Consider the following 13,977-nt stretch of genomic DNA (forward strand, 5'->3'; position numbering starts at 1 on the left):
TAAAATTGCCATCCAAAGTTTGCAGGAGCACTCCGTTTTGAACAAAATGCCTCAAATCATGAACACAGCATGTAATTTCCGTGAAATTTTGCACACACATTTCCACTAGGCCGAGGAAGAAATGCCACTTTCAAATCAGCCTCATGGTGGCGCTATAACATGCTGATTCGTGTTTTTACCTATAACTGCACTGATCTGTGTAAAACTTTGTATGTTTTCTCTCTAGACGCCAAGGAAAAACCTTTGCCCTGTATTTTTTACATCTGCCTTTTATAGCGCCACCAGGAGGCCGACTTATGTAAAACATATTTTTGGATATTAAGCCTTCAGATTTGATCAAACTTTCACCCAAATCGGTACACATGATCTCTATAGTCATGAGATCAAGACTGATCTGTTTTATTTTTCATATTCCATCCTGATTGGCTGACATTGACATCTAAAGTTTGCAGTAGTGGCAGTTGGAGTTTGAACTGCATCCCACACACAGCCTTTATTAGAGACAAATGTTATATTGTTATCTTAGGTCAGAAATTCTGAGACTCATTCCACTTTCTGATGGTCAGTAAAGTCCTCATCGATTTATGATTTATATGGTTAGAATATACTTATACTGTAGATTTCTGTGTAACTGTGGTGCTCTTATCAGTACATGGTACAAAAGGTTACCCATGACTACACATTTTAAAATATAAAATGATGTCATGGAACAGATAATAGTTTTTATTTTTATTAACGTTTTTGTCACATTTGTAGACAAATCAACTAGAAGGCATTCCAGCAGACTAAGAAGCCTCTCCACTCCAGTTCCCAATTGGGATGGCCAGTGGGGAATACATTCACCCCACAGACTGACTGCGGTGCACTTTCCTCACAGGGGTACAACTACAGTAGCATAGCCTTCTGTTATGTGGCCTGTCCCCCCCATGGGAGGAAGTGGCAGACATATGGACATGTGCCCCCGATATAGATGCTGCAACCTTTCATAATGCGTACATACACGTGTGTGTGTGTGTGTGTGTGTGTGTGTGTGTGTGTGTGTGTGTGTGTGTGTGTGTGTGTGTGTGTGTGTGTGTGTGTGTGTGTGTGTGTGTGTGTGTGTGTGTGTGTGTGTGTGTGTGTGTGTGTGTGTACGCGCCATGAACAGTGATGGAAGAAGTACTCGAATGTTTTGCTTAAGTAAAAGTATCAATACCACAATGTAGAAATACTACAACTAGATACAAAATTGTTGTCATCAAAATATACTGTAATATATATAATAATATAATGTACAAAAAGTAAAAGTACTCATTATGCAGAATGTCCTATTTCACAAGTTCAAAATGTGTAAAAAATATTTTTGAAAATATCAGATACAATATCAGATACAATATTTGCCTCTGAGATGTACAGTAGTGGAGTAGAATTAAAAGTATGGAAAATAGGAAATACTGCAGAAAAGTAAAAAATACCTCAAAATTGTACTTAAGTAGCCTACAGTACAGTAAATGTACTTAGTTACTGTCCACCACTGGTCATGAATACACACGCATGCATACATTATTGCTCAACACTGCATGTCTTCTGATCTTCAACCTTGTTTAACCTTAGTGAGTAGCAGCAAGCGACCTAACAATGGGGGATAATATTTCTCATCTTTCTCTCTGTGTGAAGACATTTAGCGCTCATTAGAATGCACACAATAAGGACACACACACACACACACACACACACGCACACGCACACGCACACGCACACGCACACGCACACGCACACGCACACACACACACACACACACACACGCACACACACACACACATCGAGCACAGACACAGGGAGAGACACATAACACACTAAACCTGTTAGTTCTCCCATTCTCCTGGGTTAGTTCTCAAGCCAAGCCAGCCCACGGAGCTCAACCCAGGTTGGGCTAATCCCTGAGGAGCTCAACTCTACCGGCGGGGCTCTCCCCCTAAAATCCTATTGGGCCACAAATACCCAGAGTGCAACTCCACAACAACTGGGGATTGGTTGGCAGCAGCGGCACTCCTGCCACTGTCCCAGCGGAGAGGACATGCAAGGAGAGCTGTTTCGTAGACACTGTTTCCACGCAATGTGGTCCCCAAGGAGAGAAGGGTAGGGGGTGGGGGTGGGGGTAGGGGGCATGTGAATTGAAAAAACTAAAAACAATAACCGCATAAAAGTAGTGACACTGAGAAAATGTTTTACTTAAAAGGAGTAGTTCACCCAAAAAAGTACTTATTTTCTATCAATTTCACACCCCATGAAGCTTTGAATTCATGCAGATTTTTTTGTTTTTGTCGCATTCCTAAGCCAATAATTTGATGGCCGGCGGAAATATGCTAATGTCTCCAGTAGGAGACTCAAAGTTGACACTTTGGGTCTCCTACCGGAGCCGCTGCCAGTCATCAAATTATCGGCTTAGGAATGCGACAAAAACCAAAAAATCTCCATGAATTCAAGTCCCCATGGGGTGAGTAATCGAAAGAAAAAAAAGTCAATTTGGGGGTGAACTACCCCTTTAAGATTCTCGTGTCCTGTCAAATCTTATTCTCCAACTTTCCAAGTGCACAGTTAGACATAAGTTGGTCATATGAAATCTACTGAGTGTTCTAATCTTAACCTCCGGTCTTTGACAGACAAAGCTGATGTTACTGCTGTATGCCTCCCATGCAGCAATGCAGGATGGCGACTTCCTGTGGGGACCCTATTAGCAACCTCTTGGGGCCCCCAGCTGAGGTCGGAACATCTGTGAATTTGACAGACACATATTTCTCTATACACTGGGGTTTTAAGCTGCGCAACACATGTCTGAACGAGAGTTCAAATTAGAACGGCAGCCATAGTGAGCAGGCAGTGGAGTAGGTCTTGCTTTACCAAGCTCTGCTAATAATTTGATGAAAACATTACGGTAACACTTCCTATGCGCCCCATGTCTATAATGCATTATAAACGTACCTACAAGACATTATAATCAGCTTATAACACGGTATAATTATAGTTATACAAACTCATGAATACTCGTAATGCTTCATAACAATAATCCTAACACATTATATATAATGACTTTAAAGTGAAGTGTAAACTCAATGGTACATACATACATACATACATACATACATACATACATACATACATACATACATACATACATACATACATACATACATACATACATACATACATACATACATACATACATACATACATACATACATACCTTGGCACAACATACCCTACTGCATTCTATGACTCTGACCTCTTTATTGATAATAAACGTATGTAAAATACCGGTACATGCAAATACATTGCAGCCCTTTATTATGTATACGTACATTATGCAGTCATGCATGGTGTGTGTGTGTGTGTGTGTGTGTGTGTGTGTGTGTGTGTGTGGGTGTGTGGGTGTGTGGGTGTGTGTGTGTGTGTGTGTGTGTGTGTGTGTGTGTGTGTGTGTGTGTGTGTATTTGCGCTCAAGTCCACGCACCCAATGGCGCAAAAAAAAAGTCCTTGTGCATGTCCAAGCACCCATAGGCACCCCACTTAATGCGGATGGCACTCCTTATGACACTGACTATGCATGTGATTATGTGAGTGTGTGATTTGCAATCATGAAATATGTATAAGTAATATTCATACGCAATATGTGAAATTATTATCGTGGCCGCCTACTATAAGGCCTCATTTCCAGTCCCCCAGTGTAAACCTTTCAAAGGGCAACATCTGCTCTCTCCAGTTGGGATGTGCAGGGGTGTGTGGGGGTGTGCGGGGGGTGTGCAGGGGAGGGTCTGGGAAAGAGCGCATGACATCATTATTGCCAATCATGACCGCATCCAGAATCAATTTATTTTACCAGTACAGTAAGAGTTTTTGCACGCAGCAATTTGATGGCTGTGTGGAAGGTTGTTGAATAACTAACACCGCAGATTTACATAGACAATACGTGCGCCTATACTGTATGTCAGAGCCACAAACAATCACCTCCTTCTCCAACGTATAACTGGAATTTGTGCAGGGGACAAATTGGCGGATAAATAGCACGGCGAGTAAAGGTCGGCGGTTCTCAACCTGTGGGCCGGGGACCACTGGTGTGGCCGCGAATGGGCCCCCAAATAATTGGTAAAAGGCTACGATTTTTATGATAATATAACATTGATATAAAATATGCTAAAACAAATGTTATGTCACTGCTCGTTCCTCTTGTCCTCCCTAAGTTTGTTTCCTGTTGTGCTGTTTGTCTCTGGTCTTGCATCTGGTCTGGTTTGGCCGTTAACCAGCAGTCTATTTCCTATTATTGGCCCTCTGCCCTAAATGTGTTTTAAATATTTTGTAATAATTGTATGTGCAGTGTATTTTATTCATCCCTGCAACAATTCATATTCTTATTGTATTTTTTATACTAGCCTAATTTTGTTGCCTGGGACCAGACAAATCCGTGGCCCGCTTCGTTGTGAATCCATTTCCTGCTCCGGAAGTCTGGGGTGACCAATCAGGGCCCAGTATTCAAATATGGGAGACTGTAATTGGTAGTTGGTTGTAGGTCTAACCAATTGCGTCCAGAGCCATTCTTTTGATCCCGCCCCTTAGGAAAAAAAACTCCTCATAGAAGCACCAGACTCATATCCACGCAGTGATTTAGTATGGCCATGGGAGGCTACTAGTTTTGGCCCTTACATTATGGGTATTCAATTGTAATGTCGATTCATCCTATTAAGTTAGCATGTCATGCTATAAATAGTCATTTGTAAATTGGTGAAGAAAGGTGTACCTCCCATTATTGTTGGCCTCTGGACATCGGCTAATTGAATGGCCTGCCCCTGCCTCTCACCTGTTTATAAATCACTCATAGCCTATATTTCTTTATGACCCGACGATTTGCACCCTTATATATCAAAGTAAAAGGCTCCAATCATCCGAGTTGCTCCAGTGCCTTCTTTATTCAGCTATATGTGTCCGCTCCTGGATCAGCCTGGATCAGCCTGATTTCGGCTTGAGGCGCAGTGGGTGGTACACTGAAAGCAAAGCAGCATGAGGCCAATTTTTAAGACATACAGTACATTAGATCAGTAGTTTTCAAAATCTCAAGGCACACCTGGACTTGTCTCATGGCACGCTGTTTAGGAACCACTGCAATAGACTGTTAGACCATTGGTTCTCAAAAGTGGGGTCCGGGGACCCCTAGGGGTCCTTGGGGGGGTACCAGGGGGTCCCCAGCGAAATGTGTTAATAAAGTGTCACAATCATTTTAACCCCTTTGTCCATATTTTATACTTTGGCTATTTTTTTTTTATCTTGAAAATGTGAGCAAACCTTGAAATATATTTTTTTAAATGCAAATATTTTTAACACAAATCATTGCTTCTGGGGGTCCTTGGCACAACATATTTTCAGGTAGGAGTCCGCGGGACCACGGCCACATACATAGTATCAATCTGAGTTAGACTACACCCGTTACAGTATGTTTATTGTGCAGCATTCCGCCTCTGTGTCAGAAAACGGCATAAGGCTTGCAATTAGCAGTGGCTGAAACAAATCACTCTACCAGACAGTGATCACCGTATATCGTCGCTGTGTGGTGGAAACCTTGTATGTCCAAACTTGTTCGGTTTCTGTCAACAACTTTTGTGCAACAATGTAGTATGATGAAGTAGGGCATTGAAAAAAGTTGAAATGTGGAAATACAAGGTTTCTTACCGACAGCAACGATATGACTGTATACATTGAATCTGTGTGTGCAATGCATTAATGCATTAATGTGTGTACTAATGTGTGCATATGCATTAGCATGGCATATTACTGTACAGTACCATTGTATGTTACAGTACATTATGGAGCAGGGATATGCTGCAAATCCAGAAGGTCAATTTACTTACTGCTCAACTTCAACGTGACAAAAAGTTTATTAAACTGCCAAAAAAAACGTGCTTCTTTCCGTTCGTTTTGCATAATTTATGTTTTATATTATTTAGCTTCTTTCTCTGTGTTGGACTGCTGTCATCATTCCAATGAGTTAAATCAAAATTAAACTACCGTGGGCAAGATTGAACGTTCGTGTGACATTGGTTCTCAAAGTGAGGGGTCCGGGCCAGGGACCCCCCCAGAGGTCCTTGGGGTGGTTCCAGGGGGTCCCCAGCAAAAGTAGTTAACATAACATCACAATCATTTTAACCACTGTGTCCACGTATACGTTGTCTATTCAAAAATAGCAGATCTACAAGCTTGTACAACTTCTATTTTTGTCAATTTCTGAAAAATATCGCATAATATCATATATCTTCTCTTCTGGGGGTCTCTGGCACAAAACATTTTCAGATGGAGGGGGGGGCGGGGGGTCCGCGGCTAACCACATATCAATTCGGGGGTCCTTGACTTGAAAAAGTTTGAGAACCACTGGCTTATGAAACATGAAGCCTAAAAAAAGAAGAATTGGGGCATCGAGGTGTACCGTGTCTCACTGCTGTCGGTCCCATGTCAGTACTGAGTTCATGTGCTGACTGCATGGCATGCACCCTACAGTCTGAGGGGCATCACACCACATCAGCGCTGCCACAGGAGACCTAGATAGAGACAGCCCACATGGTTAGACTCGGCAGCTTCTCCTTAGGGGTCTAGCCACCCACACACACACACGCAAATAACACACACACACACACACACACACACACACACACACAGGGGATTGCAAACACGCACTCACAGTGCTCACAACACACACACACACACACACACGCAAATAACACCCTCTTATCTCCATATTTAAACTTTTGGTGTTTTTTCGTAAATTAACGCCCTGATCATACTACAGCGTCACACAAATGTATCAAAAATAGCAGATCTGCAAGCTCAAAACCGCCGCGTTTCGAGCTTGTAGATCTGCTATTTATTTTTTTATTTGAATCCTGTAAAGTTACAGTTTTAGACATATGAGGTTTCCACCCGACAGAGACGAGATACATTATCCACATAAATACACACTCTCCACATAATCCACAGTCTAGACACACTAACTTGCACACATACACGCACAACGCACACACTTGATCACACAAGGGTGACAGCATATGGCATAGGAGGGAGAAAAAAAGGGGCCGATCCAGTTGAGCCACATTGAATCGTAAATTGCCAGAGACCAGGCAGACCTCACATCAACATCTGCCGACAAACTGTACAAAGTTTGAGTCTTGATCAAACCCAATGCAAACGCCAACCTCGGCTCAAAATCGGAACACAGAACTTCACTTCTGCAACAACAAGCATTTCAGTTGTTTCATTGTTTTGGCGAGGACCTCTACAATGATGGTGTGTAAGCCCACCAAATTATTCATCAGCCTGTGTGAGGAAACAATCCACAGCGAGATGAGAACTGAGAGAATTGGGTGTTCCGAGTGTCAAGATAACTCAAGAATGAAATGCTACTTCCTCTCTTTGTTCTCCCGTCTGGTATTTTTGGTTCTCGGACCCGGGAATCAATTCTACGTTTTGTTGACAGCTTACGGTTGCAGTTCTCTCTGTGATGGCCACATCAACAGTGTACCAGGATCACACTGTTCCCCCTGGCTGTGTCTGATTCTGTGATCCCAAACTCTGTGAGAAACTTCCCAGTGACAATGGTATTGACAGTGCAGCTCACATGCCAGTGTGCACACTGGATCCTTCCTAACTCAATCTACCACATGCTGTACAGTACAGTACAGTACTTCGCAGTGGTGTAAAGTAACTAAGTACATTTACTTAAGTACTGTGCTTAAGTACAATTTTGAGGTTTTTGTACTTCACTTGAGTATTTCCAATCTCCAATACTTTTACTTCTACTCCACTACATCTCAGAGGCAAATATTGTACTTTTACTCCACAACAATTATTTGAAAACTTTACTTATTAGTTACTTTTCAGATATAAATTATGATATTACGAAACATACATTAACCACTTTAGCCCTATTTTATAAATAAGCTATTTGAAAATAGCAGATCTACAAGCTCACAACGTGCATCGCAACGCATTGTGAGCTTGTAGATCTGCTATTTTCAAACATTTTAGTACTTTTACTTTTGGTACTTTAAGTACATTTTGATGCCAATACCTTTGTACTTTTACTCAAGTAAATTTTGAATTCTGGACTTTTACGTGTAACAAAGAATTTCTATATTGCAGTATTGGTACTTTTACTTAGTAAGTAAAGAATTTGAGTACTTTTTCCACCACTGGTACTGTGTGTTGCCTGAATTTATAGGATCATTCATTCAGTCAGTCAGTCAGTCAGTCAGTCAGTCAGTCAGTCAGTCAGTCAGTCAGTCAGTCGTTCTGTGTCTTCACAGACTGATAGAATGAGTCATCTCTTCCCAAATTTTATATATTTATTTTCTAAATGATAGACGATCCATGGGGTAAAATGTTAGGTTTTGGGCTACCTACAAACCATTGAAAAAAAACCTCAATTGAGCGTCAAGAAGCAGAATCGAGACAGCCAGTATCCAGCAGCTATTGCACATGTCCATCACAGGGTGCATTTGCATGACCACCAGCCCAGACGTTACTGCAAATGTGCCAATGCAGTCTACTGTAACTCTCACTACAAAAGAGTAAAAAGGCAATTACAGAAGCCGTTCCACTGCAAAAATCTACCATCAAGTCACAATGACAATAAAAACTAAATTACAATCCAAACCACGTACTGTATTGGCCCCTTTTTCAATTCTTTCTTTACATATAATATTTTTGTTCTTCATCATCATTGCTTTCTCGTTATCAGATATCTCCCGGTGATGCTTCACAGAGACTTCAGTCCCGCCTGTCAGTTACCACTAGTGATTTGGCCATCACACCCCGTGATGTGAGGCGCCGGGCAGCTGGCCGCGTCTGACGGCTCTCCCCATGACTTCAGGAAAACCGCTGGGTCCATTAACGCAGGAGAAAACAACAAAGGCAAAAAGGGCCAAAACAACAGGAGGAAGGCATGCCTGATGCTATCTATCATTCTATTTATCATCTGTCGTGCTATTTGCATTAACTCAACGGATGAGAAAACATATTTAACGATGCAGACTTTGTTGTGCATGCATTCAAGCATTCATGTGTTAACTGGCCGGCTCTTTTTTAGTATTATTATTAGTAGTATTATTATTAGTAGTATTATTATTAGTATTATTAGTATTATGGTCATTTGCATTGAAAAAGACAAATCTATAGTATTGCACTTTTTAGAATGGCATCACAAAAGGTTAACATTTGCATAGAGCGATCTTAAGTACCATTAATTTGTTCAGATAAGTCGAGGTCATGTCTTCACCCTACAGCAATGGTTCCCAAACTGGGGTCCCCAAATATTTTTGGGGGGTCCCCAGATAATTAGCTTAATGTGAAACATTATTTTCTCACTCAACAGTAAACAAACCAACATAGAGTATAAGTGTATACAGGGTATCTGCACATTTCTAAAGTTACAGTTGAATGACGTTTAGACCTTTTTAATACCAAATAGGCCAAATTGTCAAATATTACGTAGGAAAGAAGCAAACATTGTGAAAATTGCCAAATTACAAGCTCACAACGCCTCGCAGTGCGAATAGTTCGGCTATTTTCACAATATTTATCTGTGGAACCGAGATTAAATGTAATGCCTACAATTCCAAGAGCTTGTCAGGGTGGGGGGTCCCCAGTTTAAATATGTTTATTTTGGGGGGTCGCGGCCTGAAAAGTTTGGGAACCCTTGCAGTACAGTATGTCAAAAAGAAACTTATAGGCCAGTATATTGGGGGTTTGTTACAGACAGAAACAGTCAGTGAGGAGGAAGTCTAGCTGTGTTACACAAGAGTTGCTACACAGCAAAATCCTGAGTGCCAAATTAACTCTGACCCGTAAGGGTCCATTTTTACACGGATACTCAGAACTTAGCAGTATATGGAGTGCATCCTGGGCGCCATCCTTGTCGCCATCCTGGGCGCCATCCTGGGCTATGTGCTGTGTTCCATTCAAACCAATTTGTTCGCCGATTATAATCTTAAAAACGAAATAATCTTCAGACTGTTGAGACTCTATGTCTGTAGCCTGTTTTGTGGCTGCTTTAACAGCTGATTTTCCCCCTGGGACATTTAAAGTTTAATGTGATCTCATAACTAATTTCATCAGATGCATTTAAAGCCTGGGGCACCCGCTGAATGCAATTTAATAAGCCTACCTTACAGAACCACTAAACTAACAGTAGTCTGACTCCTACGCTAACATTACGATGTATGCTCTCTCTCTCTCTCTCTCTCTCTCTCTCTCTCTCTCTCTCTCTCTCTCTCTCTCTCTCTCTCTCTCTCTCTCTCTCTCTCTCTCTCTCTCTCTCTGTCTCTGTGTGTGTCTTGGTCAATTCCACACCATCAGCATCACTCTTTTATGGTGCGGTCACACTGGCCTCAACTTTTTCCAGTGCTCCAGTGACGCGGTCAAGCATCAAACAATCATGGAGTTTTGTTTCACCATTTCCACTCTCCTTCTCTTCCCCCACAATTCCTGCTCTGTTCTGTAAATGGAAGAGAAAAAAATAAATTCTTGCCATTAACCGGTTCCTGGTGCTGTTTAACCCTAACCTTTTAATTTACAGTGTGGCTTGAGCAACGCTTCAATGGCAACTCGGAAACTCATGTAGCTGGCCACGCTTGGCAATTTTGTAGCTTTTTTTTTGCCACGACTGTTAACTAGAGGGTAGCACAGGTCTGCCCGGAACCAAAGACCCGAGCTCCGAGCCGAGAACCGAGCCGGGTTCTCGGCTCGGGTATTGACTCGGGTCGGATCGGTTTCAATTGCTTAATATTATTATTATTATTATTATTAATATATTATCATATTAAACTCTTTAAACTTCCTATGCGTTTTACGCTCCAAAATACATATTGTCTGCATATTGCATACAGAATGAGCCGATTGAAACACAGTCAATCTCAAGCACACTGCACTGCTGAACACAATGGAGGCTTTTTAGCGAGGTCAAACACAATCAAAAGCCACCGGGAAGATGCAAGTTAGAACGTCATCTGTGTGGAGCATGATTATGGTCATTATCTTGACGGTATAAAGTCAGCGACACAGAGCACAGCGCACGCCGCACTCCTGTCTCAACTTAGCTTGTCTGTGACTACTCTGTTGGGGCGCGGGAGGTGACTGACACACACGGCTAATCTGAATGCCTCGGTGAAATTCGCATTAAATGAGCATCCAGTAGGGGTCTAGAGACCGACCGGGTCCAGTCATTTAGGATTTTTCTCTGTTCTGTTCGGACCGGTCCAATTAGCGACAGATCCGTTTTGTAATTGTACCTGTGCTACCCTTTACTGTGAACACAGCATTATACGTATATACATTTTTTTCCAAATCTGTCAGCATCACACTTGTGTGATCGACTTCCACCCATCCATCCATCCATCCATCCATCGACCCATCCATCCTCTTGTGGCTCCCGCCTCTTCTAGGGCTATGCCAGCTTCCTCTCATGATTTTCTCATCCCGTACTCTCGGGGTGGGCTGGCTGATCAATGTGAGTTATAGGCGTGGGGAGCCAGACATGCAAACTGCAAAGGTTCTCATCCTCTGACACAGGGCCAAATAAATCAATAAACCGTGCTGTAGTAGTTATGTGTGGAGGAGGGCCCCCTCAGTTCATTCCAGGTCTGAAGATGAGCTTTTCAAAAGGAGCCAACAATGGAAAACAGCAGCAGTGCACCAAGAAGCCCTGCATGACCCTGAGCAACAACAGACTGACAGGTAACTAGATCGATGCCCTGCACCCGGCACGTGTCATCTGTACTTTTCTACAAACAACGCACTGAACTCCCGTTTTGTGTGTGCGTGTGCGTGTGCGTGTGCGTGTGCGTGTGCGTGTGTGTGTGTGTGTGTGTGTGTGTGTGTGTGTGTGTGTGTTGTATTGTATTGTATTGTATTGTATTGTATTGTATTGTATTGCATGGATTTTATGCTATGTTGATGAATTGAATACATAGTACCACAATGGAAACAAGTCCCAGGATTTTTTATGTTATCCTTTTAGCCTTAATGTCTTACGTCTTACTTACCTCATGCTGTTTACATTTCTGACTAATAAAGTATTCAATCAAAAATGTCTGCATGTGTTTTATGTTCACACATGATTTATATATTTTTTTAATGTTTGATCTAAATATTTATATTGGCAGCTAATGGTGGGCAGACAGGACTGAAAACCTACCCAAATATGGATCCTCATGTCATAGATACATCATAGATCACAGAGACCACATGTATAGTCCAAAATCCACATGGAACCCATGCCGTTATTAGACCCTGTATTATTTGCATAGAGGGGACATTTTGTTAACCTTTTCTGGCATTTCACACAGGGTCTGTTTGAAATGTTCCTCCAGTTATGCAGTTGCCATCGTATACGGTGTCAGAGTACTTAGTGGCAGTGATGGAGGAAGTACTCCCATGTTTTACTTAGGGACCACAATATAGTAAAAGTCTGGCATTCAAAATACAGGTCTTGCCCAGCGTGCCCGCGGGGAGGTCTCTGTTGAGGTCCACGTTTCTGATGTGGTTCGCCCATGCATGTGACATCAAGTGCCACTCATTACATTCTTGGCGAAGATGCCATCCATGGACTTTTCCTGTTGTACTGTGAGCGTCCATGTCTTGGCCCCGTACAGAAGTGCTGATTCTACTGCCACAACAGCCACCCCTTGAGGTTATCTCCCATGTCACCCTTCGTCCCATTCAAGGCATTCCAGGCGAGTGCCTTCCGGACTTTCAGATCCTGTTTTGGGAAGTCCAGGCACTAAGATATGTGAAGATCTTGACTCAGTTATGTGTCCACTCCTGAGACGCACTGGATCAGCCTGATTTTGGCTTGAGGCACGGTGGAATGTCCCTCTATACCTGTTGTTCCCGTCATGTACAATAAATAAAACATTGTCAAGACGTAAACATTACATTAAATTGAAGGAAAAAATTATATTAAAAAAGATCACGCATCTAACGTTGGTTTGATTCAATGAAGTCGCTTAAAGGTAAGAGCTGTTACACTGTTGCCTGTCTTCCCACCAAACTGGAAACAGGGTGTGGGCAATTCCTGCACAAACTCAAACCCTCCGCTGAACCTCTGTAGCAGCTGGTCTTTTGTCCAGTTACATGAAGTGATGATGAAGAAGCCCCCCTCCTTCAGTGCATCTCTTAGAGCCTGGACATAGCACCCTTTGCCCTCCTCCGTCTTGTCCGGGTTCAGGCTTATGGCGTCAAATGTCCCTTTGTCGATGCAAACGTCGAATCCCCTCAGCTCCCCAGAGCAGCTCAAAAAGTCCACTTCCCTCACAGTAAAATCAGTAATGTCCTCAGTCTGGAGAAGACTTCTGGCAAGTTCTACAGACACCGCAGAGTAATCTATACCCAGAATATTTGTGTAACCATGTTTAGCCAGTTCAACTAAGAAGGCTCCATTTCCAGTGCCTATATCAAGGATGGCAACATCTTCGGGAATTTGGGCTTTGTCCATCCAGTGGAGGACACGGCTCATACTTTCCTCACCAAACCATATTTCACCGACGTCTCCAATGTCTCTGAATGTCTCCAGATCTCTTTGGTGTGCCTTATCCCAGTATTCTTTCGTTCCGAGTTTCGAGGGAACAAAATCGTCCTCCGAGTCTTCATCTGGTTCTGAAGTAACATGACAGCCGTGCGTGGAATCCATGCTGCTATCTGCCATGCCGACATGGCATCAAAATTGGCAAGCCAAATGATGTCATATTGATGACATCAGGGATCTCCATACATGGGCAGACACACATACTCATGATATGCGGGGGACAACACAGATAGACGGATACACAGAGATATGACATTATGTTGATGAAGGTTATATTGATGAAAGTTATACAGTATTGATGATATCAGAGATCTCTGTCCAATCCTATATTAATTAATCCGGGCCGGCGGAATGGCTGGTGGACCACCGCCCTGTCATTA

At 42.5% G+C, this 13,977-nt stretch overlaps 1 protein-coding gene across 1 annotated transcript; it reads right to left on the bottom strand.

Annotated features, from left to right (window-relative positions):
• Positions 1-13,006: 13,006 nt before the first annotated feature.
• On the bottom strand, positions 13,007-13,717 carry LOC308076974 (EEF1A lysine methyltransferase 2-like; the record flags this gene model as incomplete). Its single annotated transcript, XM_080417498.1, has 1 exon — positions 13,007-13,717. One exon carries the CDS (start codon positions 13,715-13,717, stop codon positions 13,007-13,009), a length of 711 nt encoding a protein of 236 aa, XP_080273624.1.
• Between the last annotated feature and the right edge of the window lie 260 nt (positions 13,718-13,977).

Source organism: Gymnoscopelus braueri (assembly GCF_963280865.1).
Source record: "Gymnoscopelus braueri genome assembly, chromosome: 21".
NCBI lineage: Eukaryota > Metazoa > Chordata > Actinopteri > Myctophiformes > Myctophidae > Gymnoscopelus > Gymnoscopelus braueri.